Source organism: Amblyraja radiata, chromosome 22 (genome assembly GCF_010909765.2).
Source record: "Amblyraja radiata isolate CabotCenter1 chromosome 22, sAmbRad1.1.pri, whole genome shotgun sequence".
Taxonomy (NCBI): domain Eukaryota; kingdom Metazoa; phylum Chordata; class Chondrichthyes; order Rajiformes; family Rajidae; genus Amblyraja; species Amblyraja radiata.
In genome coordinates this window covers 22,274,778-22,292,974 of record NC_045977.1, presented here as the reverse complement: position 1 = coordinate 22,292,974, position 18,197 = coordinate 22,274,778, and the positions used below count along the sequence as shown (strand labels likewise).

The following is an 18,197-nucleotide window of genomic DNA, read 5'->3' as shown; positions in this document are numbered from 1 at the left end:
ACCGACTTAAATGTGGTGTATACAATTATGAGAGACCTAGGAATAATGAACAGAAGAGAACCTCAAGAAGACAAGATTTAAAGTAATTAGACCTGAGAGGAGATAAGGAAAAGCGTTTCTACCTTGACCCTAAGCAAAGAACAATTGCCAGGTTCCCTTTGGCAGAATTTGTAGCCTTTTTTCAACGTTTGAAGTTTGTGTATTTTTCCAGAGTGACCATGGAAACAAATCTGAGAAAAAGTTTGACCACACGGTAGAAGATGTAGAAGACCAACAGTATGAACATTGAATTCTCCAGTTTTAGGTCATCTCTGCCACCCCCCCCCCCCTCCACCACTGAACCCAGGCTGGCCTTGCACCTATCGCTCACCTCCCCTCCCTCTCCACTTTCATTCCATAACAATTCGCACCTCATCAATCCTCTAGCTTCACGTCTCGTACCTATCTAAACTTTTGTGTTCCTCTCTCGCCTGTGTCCAACCATCTGCCTGTCAAAACTCCCCCTCGCCTATGCTCACCTCTGACCTGCCACACGTTGTCCTGCCTCGCCATTCTTCCAACTTTCTTTCCTCTCACTCCTGCAATCAGTCTGAAGAGGGCTCCTGACCCAAAACGTCATCCTGCAATGTTCTCCAGGGATGCTGCCTGACCCGGTGAGTTACTCCAGCATTTTGTGTCATTTCTATCTTCAATCTGGTTTACAGAATGGCATCAATTCCATCAATGTGATTTCAGTTTTTGAGCAATCATTTGATATAAAGTGTAAAAACTCACCTTGCTGTGTGAAAGGCAGCAATCCTGCCTACCGGGGCAATGGGTCGCTCTGTGGACGTGAAGTGCAGTGTCCCCGCATATCTACAATTTTACAAAAAAAAAGTTAATTAATTTACTGGCAACTTCAGTTTTATTGTTCCTCTTTAGCTCCCATCCTAATGCTGAACACGGTGATGCAAGTTAAAGGAATGAAAATCAATTAAAAAAAGTTAAAGGAGTGCTGTTTCATAGTCTCAGCAGAATATTTCTTCACCAAATTCAGAAACGGCCTAAACCTTCCTTGAATTTTGTATTAAATTATTACAGATTTTAAAACAAATGGATTAATTTGTTCAAAACTGAGATGAAATAAGCATCTCCCTGGATTGAATCATGCGACATAGAAACAGTTCTTCATATGCACAGTTCTGCTCTGATTTATTTTGTGAAATTCTCATACCTGTCAAGCGCTGTTGGTTCTGACTGAATTGAAACCAGTGGCCAATTTGAAACAGCTCCTTCAGTTCACTGAATCCATGATGTTACCCATCATGCTCACACTTACACTAATCTCATTTGTTATTCTTCCAACCCTCCCATCAACACTCCACTCACCAAACCACACATTTTAGGGATGGGGGAGGAAACTCAGGGGGAACCCACACAGTCACAGGACGCATGTGCACGTTTTACAGTTGGCAGCGGAGGTTGGTAATTCGGACAGAATGTTTCAAGACACTTAAAGGACACGATAGAAGTATATAAAATTATGAGAGGCAAAGATTGGGTGGACAGTTAGAACCTTTTTCCCCTGGGTGGAAACATCAAAGACCAGAGGGAATAGCTTTAGAGCAGATGTTCCCAATCTTTTTCATCCCGTTTACCCCTGGCAACTATAATAGCACATAACAATATTATTTCACTTATTTATGAACATCTAATGATGAACAGATACCAGAACCAAACACAGTCAGTCAATGAGAAACAATATGTACAAATCCAGAATCAACAAATTTACCCCCTGGGTATTTACCCCAGGTTGGGAACCCTTGCTTTAGGGGAAAGGGGCAAAGTTTAAAGGAGATGTGCGAGTTAAGTTTTTATTTATAGAGGATGGTGGGTGCCTAGAATACACTGCCAGGGGTGGTGATAGAGGCGTTTAAGTGGATTTTAGATCGGCACTTGGATATGCTGGGAATGGAGGGATATGGATCATGTGCAGGCAGAGATTAGTTTATCTAGACATCATTTTCCCAAGATAGCATTGAAACCAGGCAACTCTCTGTGTGTGCTGGTCCAAGAAGTGGATCTGCAATTATTCATTACAATTGCTCTACTCTTTTATACAGTCGACATCTTGATTGTAATCTGTAGCGTTTTTCTGCTGACTGGATGGCATGCAACAAAATAGCTTCCCCCTGTACCTTGGTACACATGACAATAAACTAAACTAGACTAAAACTAAATTGCAATTTCAGCATGGACTTTGGGCTGAATGGCCTGTTCCTGTGCTGTACTGGTTTGTGACATCCATTTCCACTTAATGCAAATTCAAATCGGCTGCTGTTTTCAATTCAGTCAAAACCGACAGCCCTCGACAGGCATGAGAATTTCACAACATAAATTAAAGTGGCAGAACTATAAACTACTGCAGATAAAAACAGCGTTGTACCTATACTAACAAACCATTTATATCTAATGATACATTTTGGGGAAAATCAAGATGACATATTTTAGAAGAGAAAGTTAAAAAGATAAAAATTTGCTAAAATAACAACCACTGAGCAAAGATTACAAAATTATTCCTCTTCACAAACTAGTCATATTAAACTTCTGGTCAGATTTTTGTTCATAGATTACATGGAGAGGGACAAAGAAGTAAGGGAAAGGATTAGGGATTGATTGGCTCCAGTTTGGACAGTAAAATGATCAACGAATGAGCCAGGGCAGAAAATATGTTAAAAAAAAACCCCATGACACATTTTCTCCATCTTGCCATGTCCACACTATGTTTCATCAAGAAGCGTTGATGCACAGAGAATGCAGCTCTGCACAGACACTGCTCTCAAACCTATTCTCTGGCTTGCTTAGCTGAGTACTGCATTAAAGTTAAATTGGCTGCAGTTATAAAGTTGCTTCTATTCAGATGATGTGTGTGAGTGAAGAAAGGAAAGGTGAAGGGAGCGTCATAGAGTTACACAGCATGGGAACAGGCCCTTCGGCCCAACTCATCCATGCTGACCAAGATGCCCCATCTAACTTTGCCCCATATCCCTCTAGGCCTTTCCTATCCATGTACTTGTCCAAGTCTCCATTTTGTTATAATACCTGCCTCAACTACCTCCTCTTGCGGCTACCTCCTCATTGCCTGTTCCCACCTGCCCCTCAGGTTCCTATTAAATCTTGTCCCTCTTACCTTAACCCTATGTTCTCTTGTTTTTGACCCCCCCCCCCCCCGGGTAAAAGAACTCTGTGCATTCACCCAATCTATTCCCCTCAGAGGGATAGAGATAATTGTATGAGATAATTGCAAGCAGTTGAATAAGGGGTGGGAATTAATAAGCTTTGGCTTCTTCCTGCTCCTTTTCGGACACATATGATTTCATTTATTTATAGATACTGTTTATGACACTTTATAAATATTTGTGTTTTGTTTTTTGTATGCTGTTTCACATTTGCTTTTTATTCTTTTATTCTGTCCGAAATAAATAACTAATAAATAAATAAATAGATGAATTGAAAGATATAGCATGGATACAAGAAATACAAAAATATATATGGATGTTGGAAATTAAAACAAAATGTAGAAAATGCAGGAAACACTTATCAAGTGAGTCTGCAGCACAGATCCTACCTGGCCGGCTAAGAATTTAACTCCCCCTATAATACACAACTTTACATTTCCTTTCTTTTTGTGCCAGTGTAGAAAGAAAGCTTTCATCAATTTACAAGAGTGTAGGATCCCAACTTGACTAAATGCTGCATGGTAACACTATGCTGTTCAACCAGCAGCTTATTGGATTTTGTCACGGAGAGGTAGAGCAGGACAGTCGTTACAAAACGGTTCCAGCTCACGTTATACACGGAGATTGAACAATACTGACAATCTCATCAACCCAATCAAACACAACAGCAAGAGCACAAATGTCCCACACACCAGTCATCACCATTATTTGTTTAACATATTAATTTGGTGGGTATTTAATTCAAGAAAAGAAGAGAAACTGATGCATTTTGACCTGGGGACAATTAAACGTGGACCTAGGAAAGTTTCTCAAATGAGATGAAAGGCTTTGGTTGTTTCCGTACAAGCTGGCGATGGAGATGCACCTTCCCTCGATGCCCAGCTCATTTATTCCCGACAGGAAAGGAAAGCCAGGGGAAGCTTTTATCTGAATGAACAGGAAGCACGTTATCAGCTACACCCACTCCAGTTAGAGCCAGTCCTGCAGAATTCCTAAAGTAAACTTGGGTTTGCAAATACTCTAAATAACCTTGCTCTTGATGTACTCACTTCCTGTTAATTTGTATAAAGATCACTGTGGTAATCGTGGTTGGAGGGATATAATCCCCCTCCCCCCTCCCTCCCCCACCACCTTCACCATCCCACACAGGGATTCCCAAATTAATGTGCAACTTTCCACTGTGGACACAAGCTTACCAGGAAACAGATTGTCTACCCAGACATCCTGTTATGAACCTTGAGAATCAAAGGAAGAAAAATACAAGATAGACACAAAATGCTGGAGTAACTCAGCGGAACAGGCAGCATCTTTGGAGAGGAGGAATGGATGACGTTGCGGGTCGAGACCCTTCTTTGGACTGATTTTCAGCCTGAGGATGGGTCTAGATCCGAAACGTCACCCATTCTTTCTCTCCAGAGATGCTGCCTGTCCCGCTGAATGACTCCAGCATTTTGTGTTTTATTTTCGTTTTAAACCAGCATCTGCAGTTCCTTCCTACGCAAAGGAAATTTGAATCCTATCAAACCGAGCTTGTTAATACACGAGCTGACCAGCCAGAGGCTTCTTTATAAGGGTTCCTGGGTAATTCAGTACACCCACAGTACATGACATAAGCAATCTACCTGATGCGTAAAGCATATAATTGTACTCAAAGTGACGGAGAAACCTAGCGGGTCGGGCAGCATCCGTGTAGGCAACAATTCAGGTTGGGATCCTTCTGCAGACTGATTCAATGTGAAACAGATGCTGCCTGACCCGCTGAGTTCCACTGGCACTTTGTGTTTTGCTCAAGATTTCAGCATCTGCAGTTCATTGTGTCTTCACAAAACCATACATAATTGGTGCATCTTATTTAACAACAAGACTAAGCTGTGCTCATCATCTCTTGCTAAGTTTAAAATGTCATCAGGTAATTCAAGCATATCACTTGACAATTTTTCATCACATTACCATGATCTTTCCTTTCACTGTGATTTTCATGTAAGATTATCACCACATAAGGCTGTACTAACAGATGGTACGTTTGTCATTAGTTTAACATTAGTCATTGCTCAGTCATCACTACTTTTTACCAAGGGAGTGTGTTAATTAAAACCGGTTTGCAAGATATCAGTCCCAGTTTACAAGACTCATACAAAAAGCAAGTGCCCTCGACCGACATCACATATTGTACTGCGTATTACAAAAACTTCCAAAATCCCAATGGGCCTCAAATAAATCAACAGGAATAGCTTTTGTACTCTACCATGTGGGGGAAAAAAAGTTCAAAAATATTCCACTGAGGCACAGCAGAGAAAACAGGACTACAGCAGAGAATGTGACACACATCAAGAAACATACAGAGCCTAGATCTTAAGAAATAAAAAGGCAGGTAGTTACAGAGAAGGAATATCAGATTTATATCATTGTTTGCAATGGGATGACAGGACCTCAGTGGGACAGGCAGCATCTGAGGTGGGAAATGAACAGTTGGGACCCTTCCTCTTATTCGGCAGTTTCAGTCACATCAAAAATATTTTCTGACGACGAGTCCTTCATGCAGAGTTCTGTTGTGAAACTAACTGAGAATAGAATAAAGAAAGTGCAACTTTCAGGCACTCTGGATACAGAATGAAGGGTGTGCTGCTTATTAATCCTTGCTCAGGGTAAAATTACCCGTGACACTTCCAAACTTAGTAAAAATGGACGTGCATTCCATCAGAGCTGATATTCAAATCATTTTGGCATATTTTTTGTATTTAAAATACCATCTTTGTATATTGCACTGCAGAATTTATCATACTACAACCTTGGAAGCAACAACCCCCCCCCCCCCCCCAAGCAGTATATTGATTTCAGAACAGTTCACCGCAGGAGGGGTTCCCTTGCTACAGATAAGAATGGCTGTACTTGGGGTTTTGTAAACAAGTAATTCTTTTACAGATACAGCATGGAATCTGGCCCTTTGGACCAGCGAGTCCACGTCGACCATCAATCACCCGTTCACACTAGTTCTGTGTTATCCCACTTTATCATCCACTCCCTACACACGAGGCACACTTTACAGAGGCCAATGAACCTACAAACCCGCACATCGTTGGTATGTGGGAGGAAACTGGAGCACCTGGAGGATACAGAGAGTCCAGATGGGGAAAGGTAAAAACAATATGTTCTCGGCCCTCCGGCAGCAGCAGCGGACCGTTACACGGTGCCACCGCAGTGAACACTTTAGGTGACAATTGCGCTGCAACCAATCTCCAACCAGGAACACGGATATTGAACCAAGCGCTGAGAGGGTGGCATTGTCTGAAGAGTCAGCGCATCCACCTGCACAGGGAGCAGTCCCATACACTGTGACACCTAACCATTACGCATGTCGAATAGACCGCTACAGCAGCACCTCACTGCTTGGTAAAGATAGTAGTGTTGCATCACTCCCATTTGCCTCAACACCCTTCACATTCCAACAATCTTCCCCAATCGCAATCTCAGGAGCACTGTGAGGGCGGACACTGTGTGTGGGGGGGGGGGGGAGTTTGAACACTGTGTTGAGGGCAGACACTGTGGAGGGGGCAGATACCGGAGAGGGGGGGGTGCAGACAGTGGGGGGGGGGGGGGGGGGGGGGGGCAAATCGTGGGGGGGGGGACCACACCATGGGGAGGGGGCGGACACTGTGGGGGGGGGGGGGGGGGGGGAAGGACACTGGGGGTGATCTTGAGCACCTTTACCAAATCTCAGATCCCTATCTAAATCCCAAGCTTCTGTGATCTGATTTATTGTCGAAACTCCTCATTCTTGGAATCATTCTACCAAATTCTTTTTGCACCCTCTCTTGGACTTACCTGTCCTTCCTTATGCTCAATTACTAGTACTCCAATCGTGGCCTACCCCACGCTTGACACCGCAGTTGTTGAAGTCTATGGCTCTGTTTATTTACCCCAGGATGCCATATGCTCCAGTAATCATTTGCTCAGTAAAGCACTGTGTTCTCCATAATGCTCATTATCCTGTTTCTGGCAAAATGTTGTGCTTTACACTTCTAAATTTCATCTGCATTTTCTGGCAGCCTATATTTTTCACAGAATAAACACGGAAAGACAATAAAGAATTTGGCTTGGTTCTTGAGGGTGTAGATGAAGACAGGAAGCTGGAACAAGAGATGTGCAGAGATCTTTGAAAGTGCCAGCAGTTTTATTTTTATTTATTAGCTGGTTATTTTTCCTGAATTAATGAGAGAGTGGTAATAATATTTGAACATCTCCAGTCTGAGGAAGAGATCCGACTTGAAGCGTCGCCTATTCATGTCTTCCAGAGATGAGTTACTTTGTGTTCTATTCACGATTCCAGCATCTGCAGCTCCTTGTGTCGCCACAATAACATCAGATGTTTTTCTCTGAGGAATAGCAGCAAACAAATGGATATTTTGTTGTGGGGAGAGTGATTATGATCCAGAACTCTTTGCGTGTTAAGGGCCTGTTCCACTTACACGATTTTTTTCAGCGACTGCCGCCACCCGTCATAGACGCAGCAGGTGGCCGACATGTCGCGGGGTGACGCCTGTATGGTCGTGAATAGTCGCCTAAGGAGTCATACCTTTTACTGGTCGCCGCTGGATTTTCAACATGTTGAAATCAGCCACCTGCTGCAACTATGACGGGTGCCAGCAAGTCACCGAATCGCGTAAGTGGGACAGGCCCTTCAGGGTAGTCGAAACCAAGTCAGTCAGGGTTTTCTGAAAGGAATTGTATAGGCATTTGAGGGAGAATAATTTCCAGGGCCTTCGGGTAGAATTGCATCCGAGTAAGCCAGAATTCTTTAAGAACATTAAGGTTAGTAATGGTAGTTTATATCATGGATGATTTCCCTGTATTACTGCTTCAGAATACCCAGTTCCAGCGTACAAATCCAAAATGATGTAGCAAAACTGTTGAAGATTTTGCCCGTTCAATACACCTCCACCATTGGGAGTCTTGCTAGGAAGAGGTCTTTTAAAAATAATTGTTGGCTGGTAGAGCAGGGACAAAGAATTCAAGACATGGATAATGCCAGGGTGTAATCAGGTGGTGCAATCATTTGCTCTGCCCTTTGCTGACCTCCCAGTCTTCAACGCAAGACTGGTTCTTGAAGATATTACATCAATTGGACTTTGTTTTACAGCTTCCATTTAAAGAAACAAGTTACCGAAAGCTCCTGGCTGTCAAATAATTGATTATGTTTCCAGTAGGCGGTGGAATTATCACAGAAGACATTTCATGGCAGTCAGAGGAACAAAGTGAAGCAGCGTGCTTGCAGGTCATTCTTACATTACACTGGCCACAATGACTATCCTTGAACCCAGAGGAGACACGCTGAGTGACTTTAATGAAGCGTGGGTTTTTGCTGCAGTAATACAAGGAAGTCATCCAATGTATAATCCACAATCACTTATTTTCAGTTCATAAACAATCAAGTTCATTCTGGCTTTCCAGGGTGCAATCCTATAGCCCTGGAAATTATTTTCCCTCTAATGCCTGTACAATTCCTTTCTCCGCATGCTCTCTGAGGAGTCAGAGGAACATTTTAGCATATACCTCAGCACTTTACAGTCAGAACACACTTTCAGAGCAGTCTCAATTGCAATTGTTACACAACAAGAGTAAATGTAGGGTTACGAAGTTTCACCCTGCCAAAAGACACAGAGAGCTCTAATGACACTGCCAACTTGGGGCTGCTGAATATCCCGCGGTCTAGGCATAAGCTTAGGGGCGACCGCGCCTTTGCGGTTGCAGCCCCTAGACTGTGGAACAGCATCCCTTTTCCCATCAGAACTGCCCCCTCCATCGACTCTTTTAAGTCAAGACTAAAGACTTATCTATACTCCCAAGCCTTTCCTGACGTCCTCTGAGTGAGGGCTACATGTATATATGTATGTAGTTTGTTATGTTGTGCTATTCTTATAACAAATGTAAAGCACTTTGGCCAACGAGAGTTGTTTTTTAAATGTGCTATATAAATAAATGTGACTTGACTCGACTTGACTTGACACAAAAACTGGAACAATATTACTTTAATTCAGAACATTTTAAAATAGGAACTAGAAAGAACACACATGCACCAAGAAGCATTTGCAAGTACACGGGGAAACGCACGCACCATTAATAAATGTGGTGATCGCATCTGCCAGATGCGATCACCACATTTATTAATGGTGCGTGCGTTTCCCCGTGTACTTGCAAATGCTTCTTGGTGCATGTGTGTTCTTTCTAGTTAATTACATAATTTGATTTTATTCTCTCATTTCATCCCTTTACCTGTCCGCCTCTATAGCCTGGTTTTACCTCAATCAGATGCCCTCGAGGTTACAGATGTGAGCGTTGTGTCGACCGCTTCAGAAGAGCGATTATTAACGGATATCAGCAGGGAAACATTACAAGTGTGGGAAAATTCCTCCAAATGTGTAGCTGGAGAATTTTGTGCCAGGTCTGGACATATGAATTATCGAAAATATGGTGGGTGAGTTGTGGCTGACAGTAATAGTGCAGTAAAGGGACATCACTGCTCAGACCGGCCCTTCACACATCAGCTCAATTACAAACACTTACTCGGATGATTTAAGTTAGAGGTTGAAAGAAATTTCAAAAGAATCCAGGTAATCCTGCCCACAGTTTCAATATCCTATTAACCTTCTGCAAAGGAACTTCACGCAGTGTTACAATCATGCAGCACAGAAACAGGCCCTTCTGCCCGACTTGTCCATGTCAACCAAGATGCCCCATCCAAGCCAGTCTCAAATGTCCATGCTGGCCCATATCCCTCTAGACGTTTACTATCCAGGAACCTGTCCAATTGTCTTTTAAATGTTGACACAAGAAACTGCAGATGCTGAAATCTTGAGCAAAACACAAAGTACTGGAGGAATTTAGCAGGTCAGGCAGCATCTGTGGAGGGAATGAACAGGTGATATTTTGGGTCGAAACTGTCCCGAAATGTCACCTGTTCATTCCCTCCAGATACTGCCTGACCTGCAGTTACTCCAGCACTTTGTGTTTGGTCTTTTAAATGTTTTTATAGGGCCTGCCTCAATTGCCTCCTCTAGCAGCTCGTTCCATATACCCACCACCCTGTGTGAAAAAGCTGTACCTCTGACAACATCCATGTTTTTGTCAACAGCCAAGGCCTCACCAGCCCTTCCTTCAGCTGCTAACTGTGCTGGGATCTGGTGTCACAGATGCCAGCAGCCCTTGCACACATCAGTGACATGTCATGTTGGCACAATATTGAACCAGGAGCTTTGCTGCCAAATCCTTCTCTGCTCTCACACTGCTGGCAGCTGGGCAGCAGCAGCTGGAGTCCATGTTAACGTTCTGTCCCTTGTTGCAGTACTCCCACCCCCTTGGCCGCATGTCCCAGCCCACCCCCAGCCCACTGCACCAGCTCACAACAGACCAGAGACCAGTGGTGAGTGTGAATTATTTCTGCTCTGCAGTCTTCACCACTATTTCTTTTCATTGTATCCACAGCAACATAACCCACTCTATGTATCTCAAACTATCCACAAAATTCCTGCTGTACACGCTATTAGAGAGTTCCAAAACAATCCGTTCAACCCAATTCAGATTTAAAGAGGTAGGCACAAGGAATTTCAGATGCTGGAATCTTGAGTAAAACACAAAGTGCTGGAGGAACTCACCAGGTTAGGCAGCATCGGTGGAGCGAAGGCAACGCTGCCAAAGGGTGGTGGTGGAGGCGCATACGATGGCGACATTTAAGAGGCTTTTAGGTAGGCACATTGATATGCAAGGGATGGAGGGAAATGAATCACGTGCAGGTAGAGGATATTAATTTGCTTTGACATCATATTCAGCATAGATAATGTGGGCCGAAGGGCCTGTTCTTGTGCTGTATTCTAGAAAAAAAGCTGGACAGGGTTACAATACATATCAACTCCGATCCAGCTGAACAGCACAGCTGGCTTAAGGAGCTGTGTCGGCACTTCCACTTTCTACTTTCTCCATCCTAGGGGATGGAGTCGAGCAATTACACAGCTACAACCAGAGGCCACAATAATGGGAAAATGCTGCTGACAAATCTCCTTGGCTTCAAACACTAGTTACCCTGGGATTTGTGAAACCAGATCCCAGCAGAATTAGCAACCGGTGGAAAACTGGCTGTTGACAAAAAAAGACAACAAGTAAAGTTCCTTTGCAGAAGCGGTATCGGATATTGAAACCGTACAGAGGAACAAAAGTATTATTAAATCTATTAAAACTCTGAAATACACTCCGTCTGGTTCGGTAATCCCGAGGCTCAATCCAATGTGACATTGTATCTCTATAAATTTCCATACCTAGGCTTTTAATCAAACTAATGTCAAAGACTTGAGGGCATTAAACCCCTGTCCCATGGTATGAGTTCATTCCAAGAGTACTCCCGAGTTTGCCCCGATTCAAACTCAGGGATCTACGGTAATGGCCACTCGTCAGTACTCGGGGCTCTCGTGGAAATTTTTCATCATGTTGAAAAATCTTCACGAGTCTTCCCATGCTTACCTGCCATTAGCGAGTCTTCCCGAGTACCTGCCGTTAGCGCTAAGAGACGTCCCCGAGCTCCGACGTACCCGCTACGTTCATTCGCCGTGCTTACCATGAGTTTGATTTTTTTTAAACACGGGAGAGCTCTTGGAATGAACTCATACCGTGGGACAGGGCTATAACTTTAAGGTGAGAAGGGCAGTTTAGGGAGATGTGCAGGGCACATTTTTTTTTTTTACACAGATGGTGGTGGGTGCCTGCAATGCTCTGGCAGGGATAGCAGTGTAAGCCGATACGATCGTGGTGTTTAAGAGGCTTTTAGATAGGCACATGGAAATGCGGGGAATGGAGGGATATGGATCACGTGCAGGCAGAGGAGATTAGTTTGACTTGGCATCATGTTCAGCACAGACATTGTGTGTCGAAGGGCCTGTTCCTTTGCTGTACTTTATATGTTCTTAAAATCCAACAAATACCAAGCAAGAGTACAAGATGGAAATGATGACTTAATAAAACTGGCACTGAGACACAGGAAGATGTTGGGTGGAGTACCTCATGGCTCAGAGATTACACAACTGTTGTTCCTAATCAAAATCTTGCTAGATTGCTACTAACACTAAAATAGGGAGAACAGGATGGACAGAGGCCTTTAGTGAATGGCACTGGGATTCAGAATCGTTCAACAATAGAGACAAATTGAGAAGTGAAATGAAATCCTCATGCAGTGAATACTTTGCAATGAATTTTTTTTTTAAAGCAACATGCCTACAGGGAAGACCAGAAAGTGTACGGGCCCGTGATGCTGCTACAGATAAGCTCTTCATCGTCTCTGTACCTCACCGTACTTGCGCATACGACAATAAACCCACAACGTCACTTGATAAAAATCATATTGTCCCAAGGAATTTGCATGCCATAAACACGCTTATCATGGAATGAAGGCCAATAGAATGTGAAGAAATGTAAGAAAATTAGTAGCAACAGAGTACATATTTTACAACCCACTGCTACCGACATGTCATCTCAGTCACCGTGCTTCAAAAGGGCACAAATACATTACAATGATTCAAAGGAGATAAATAAGACTTACTTTAAACGTACAGAAACACTGCCAGAGGAATGGTTTGAAAAACTCAAGCTCCTTAGGACTAAGTACCAATTGAACCAAGGACATTTGGTTCATTTGGTACCTTAGTCCTTCCAAGGAGCTTAAGCTCAATAACTAGGAGGAAACCAATGTAACAAGAGTCACGAGGAAGTATAGACATTGGAATCTTAAGCAAAACACAAAGTGCTGGAGGAACTCATCTGTGAAGGGAATGGACAGGCAACATCTCGGGTCTAGACCCAGATTCCACTGGAAAGGGAAATGCAGCGGTATCCTGACCCAAAACAGTGTCTGTCCATTCCTTCCACAGATGCTGCCTAACCAGTTGAGTTCCTCCAACACGTTGTTTAAGAAGGAACTGCAGATGCTGGAAAATCGAAGGTAGACAAAAATGCTAGAGAAACTCAGCGGGTGAGGCAGCATCTATGAAGCGAAGGAAATAGGCAACGTTTTGGGTCGAAACCCTTCTTCAGACCCTCCAGTTCCTCCAACACTTTGTGTTTGATCAATTTAAGCAATATAATTTAAACATATTCTGCTAGCAAACGAAAACCCAACCAGTTCACTACCAGCCTGGGAAAGTTGAACAGCCAAGGAGAGAACTTCAGCAGCTGAATGGCCTCAGTCTGCAGAAGGGTCCCAATCAAAACATCACCTATCCATGTCCTCTAGAGTTGCTGTCTGACCCACTGAGTTACTCCAGCACTTAGTAGCCTTTTCTGATCTTGTCCTACCCTGGATGGTACTTGCCATACAGACGGCAGCTATTAACACGGAGTACTCCACTACCTCTCCCTGATGGGCAGTGAGTGCTGGCCTTATCCACTGACCAAGAATAAACCTTTTTCACTACAACTGGCAAGAACACATGCTCACTCTTTCATGACAGCGTTGACTTGGAATGCAGAAGTTAGAATATTATTTCCATTAAACGAAAGCTCAAGAAATGTTCACAGGCAGCATTGGGATTACCAAACCATATGGAGAATCATTTCACAACAGCTGGGTTGAAGGGATTTTGGTTGCAAACAAGACACCTGTCGGCTCAGAAAGCTTTATCAAAAGCACTTCTCTTCAGGCAGTGAACAACTACACAATTGCTCAAATTCCTTCTCCTGTCTAAAAGAATCATTTAAGAAAATCACACAAAGTGCTGGCATGACCTAAGACAAGATCCAATTTTTAAATTTGAAAATAACATTATTTAATATTAGTATTTCACAGCGGGGTGTTATGTATTTTCTCTGTGGGAGCTCTCTGCAGATATGACATTGCCAAGGTGGACCATAAAGATCTAGTGTTTCCTGCCCAAACTTCACATCACGTTGGTAGCTGTCAAAGAGAAACAAGATCCTGCAGAAAGGAATCATCTTCTTTCTACCAATGGTGGCACAGTGGGGCAGCTGGTAGAGCTGCTGCCTTACAGCACCAGGGGCACAGGTTCGATCCTGAACTCGGGTGCTGTCGACATGGAGTTTGCATGTTCTTCCCATGTCTGTCAGGGTTTTCACCGAGTTCTCCAGTTTCATCCCACATCCCAAACATGTGTGTCTTTGTGGGTTAATTGGCTTCTGTAAAATTGTCCCTAGTGTGTAGGGAGTGGTTGCGAAAGTGGGATAACATAGAAGTAGTGTGAATGGGTGATCGATGGCCGGCATGGACTCAATGGACCGAAGGGGCTGCTTCCATGCTGTATCTCTAAACTATATCAGCAGCAAATATAGGTCAGTAAATAAACAAATAGCAGCATCCAAGTCTCTGGAAGTCTCTCCAATTCCAGAATAGAAACCCGTATTCTATTTCAACAAAAACATTGCCTTGCCGTGCAAAATCAAGAGAAAATAAATGCACTTCAATCCAGGAATCCAGCAGTCAAGCAGCTAGGCTGCAATGCACACGAAAGAACAGCAGAATCTTTGGAATATTTCCTCGATTGGATTAAACTGATGAAAGCCCCACACTCTTACACACGCATCTTAATGCAAACAGCCCCCAGAGACATTCAAACTTCCTGCTCTATTTGCTCATTAACAGTTTTAAAACCCCAAGCCACATTCAGGTGCAACATCTCCGGAGGCTGTGCACGATTCAAGGCGCTTGCAGAGAGGGACAACGCTACAGACAGAGAAAACGATCAATAATACCACACTGCCTTCCACCCTGGTGAGGCTTCGAAATAGATTCATGCCAGGAGCCTAGATGTCCTGATCCCAAACTCCACTAATCACGGTCAGAAATCAGCATGAAGGCAACAACAATCACCGATCAATGGGACAGCAGAAGGTGATTATTTACAGACAACATGGTTATAAGTGAGACCTGAACAAAATACAAAGTGCTGGAGGAACTCAGTGAGTCAGGCAGCATTTGTGGAGGGAATGGACACAATGTTTCAGGTCGGGAGCCTTCTTCAGACGCAAGCATCAACTGTCCACTCCCTCCACAGCCTGACCCATTGAGTTCCTCCAGCACTTTGTGTTTTAATCAAGATTCCAGCATCTGCAGTTCCCCGTGTCTCTATAATTTATATCTATTTGACATTGAATGCATCTTTGTATGTAGAAGAGGTAATTCATTGTCTCGGCATGCACCATTTATGGAAGCTACGAGAGGTAGATTCAACCATTTATCAGTAGAAAGTTGTCCACCAGGACTCAGCAAGCACACTTGATAGGAAGAGGATGAATCAGTACATACAATGGTCACGTGTGCAGAACGTTTTATGCTGAACGTTACCTTTAGAATCGAACACTCCACTGACACTTGGTGCTCTTGCCCTTAGAAACCCAATCTCTGCATTATCCTTCTCCAATGATTGGTCGATAGAAAGATACAGCATGGAAACAGGCCCTTCAGCCCACCGAGTCCATGCTGATCATCGATCACCTGTTCACAATAGTTTCATTTTATCCTACTTTCTCATCCACTCCCTAAACACAAGGGACAATTTACAGAGGCCAATTAACCTACAAACCCACAAACCTACAAACCCACACTTCTTGAGGATGTGGGAGGAAATCGGAGCACCCGGAGGAAACCCATGCAGTCAAAGTTAGAACGTGCAAACTCCGGAGAGCACCCGAGGTCAGGGCTGAAGCCAGGTCTCTGGCGCCGTGAGGTTGCAGCTCTACCCACTGTGCCACTATGCTGTCACGTATTTTCTCCTCTTTCTCCAGATGGAGAGAAAAGAAAAACTAGTCGCAAGACAGGAGGAGAAAGGGAGAAAATAAGAAAGTGCGATGCAAAGATGTTGTTTCTACGAGAAACTGCACCAAGTCTCAGTGGAGTCGTGGGTGGACTCGCTCTCCCCTCTGCTATCCTCATCCCCAGATCACACAAAGCGTGAGGTGGGACTGCCACAGGTATAAAGCCCCAATATACTGATGCAAGCAATAATTGGCCAGCTGGGATTTATCATGGACGTTAAAAAAAAACTTGGTATACACACTGTGACCAGCAAAGATGATCATCTTCCTGCCTGTATTTTTGTACATAGAACATAGTAAAATACAGCACAGGAACAGGCCCTTTGGCCAACGATGTTTGTGCCAAACATGATGCCAAGTTAAATTAATCTTACCTGCCTACACTTGATCTATATCCCAACATTGCCTGTATATCCATGTGTCTACCTAAAAGCCTTTTAAACACCATTGCCATATTTTCCTTCACCCACCAGCCCTGGCAGCACCTGCCAGACATCCACCACCTTCTGTGTAAAAAGACTTGTCCCTCACAGCTCCTGTAAACTTTGCTCCACTCAAAAAAAGCCCTGCCCTCCTGGTCTTGGAAATTTCCACTCTGGGAAAAAGATTCTGACTGTCTACGTTATCTATGCCTCACATAGCGTCGTATACTTTAGACTTTAGAGATACAGCGCAGTAACAGGCCGCTTGGCCCACCGAATCCAGGCCAACAGCAATCATCCTGTACACTAACACCATCCTACACCCACAAAGATCATGTCTGGTAACTTACCAGAAGGGAAAACTATAGCTAATGAGAGAGAAGATTAAAGGAAAAAGGTCCAGGCAGGAGAGTTAATTTACAAAGTTGTAGGAAACTCACTTTATGATTAATTCCCTCATTACAAGATTTAGATTAAAAAGGTTTGAAATGCTATTGCTAACACAGCTAGGAATTAAAATATAATTACTTATCCTCTTGAAAAGTTCAGGATATAATTCTCGTACAGCAACGCAGGACCAATCTTTAACACCTTGCTGCCATTATTAACAAGCAAATGTTGCACACAAAAAATCAGATCCGTGAGCTCTGGAATCTGAATAAACAGCTCACTGTTGCTCTTTGATAGGAGCCCTAATTTGTTTAATGAACAGGCTCTCACAAGGAATTCCATGGAAGCCTTGGAGAAAACCATCTCATTCCAGGAGGTTCCTGACAACCAACCCCACTGAACTCACCAGCTGAAGGGCTTCCCAGTCTAAATGTTTACTGGCACTTTTGCACAACTTCGGGAGTAAGATACACAAACACTCTTCGTGCAAACCAAGAGGAAATAATAGTTTGGTGATCCTTTCAGTTTTTTAAAACTATATAAATTGTAATCCATTTATATTTAAAACTCGAGGTTAATGCAAAATTGAAGTATCATCAAACTCCAAGGAGCACAGATGCTGGAATCTTGAATAAAACACAAGGTTCTGGAGTAACTCAGTGGGTCAGGCAACATCTGGGGAGGGAATGGACAGGCAACATTTTGGGTCAGGTCTCAAGAAGGCTCCTGACCTGAAATCGAGTGAAGAAGGGTCCCGACCCAAAACCTTGCCTATCCATTCCATCCAGAGATGCTGCCTGACCCGCTGGGTTCCTCCAGCACCGTGTATTTTACCAAGAAGATACACGCCGTTTCACCGTTCAGACACAATACACATAGCCGGGATTGAAGTTATTTTTAATACAATATTAAATATGGGTTTGAGATGCTTTGCTTCTTTCTTTAATGAGGTAACACTGATATTTACTTTCTAAAGGAAGAAGTGATTTGTAGCTCCAAAGTATTACTCACCTTACAGAACAGTTCTGTCTGGCAAATCCAATCAAAACATAAATAAATAAAGTGGCAATGTTGTTAGTAGAGAATGAGAAATGAGATCTATAAAAACAAACAAGTAGAAAAGAACAAACAGACTTGGCACAGAGAGGTTAAGAAAGGATGATTTTTTTGTTTGCAATGGTAGACTAACAAGGCACGTTTATCTCTCATCCCCATTCCCCTTTTATTCCCCCATCTTTCCCCTCCCACTCCCCCACCCCACCACAACCCTTCCTCTGGCTTCACATTTCACTCTTCCTCTCCGTACCCGACATCCTTTTATCTCCTTTTCACCTTTAACCTTTGTCACTTACTCCGCCCATCT

General features: G+C 43.4%; 1 protein-coding gene across 4 annotated transcripts in view; it reads right to left on the bottom strand.

Annotated features, from left to right (window-relative positions):
• Positions 1-18,197, bottom strand: part of capn15 (calpain 15) — a 164,514-nt gene that overhangs the window by 127,972 nt on the left and 18,345 nt on the right. For 3 of the 4 annotated variants that reach the window (XM_033040633.1, XM_033040630.1, XM_033040631.1), the window contains exon 2: positions 775-855. Coding sequence is in view for 2 of the 4 variants with exons in the window: in XM_033040630.1 (XP_032896521.1) it covers positions 775-855 (81 nt within the window). In the remaining 2 variants the exon portion in view is untranslated. Of the gene's footprint in view, positions 1-774; positions 856-10,170; positions 10,176-18,197 lie in introns of those variants that run through there. The other variant, XM_033040634.1, reaches the window with a different exon arrangement.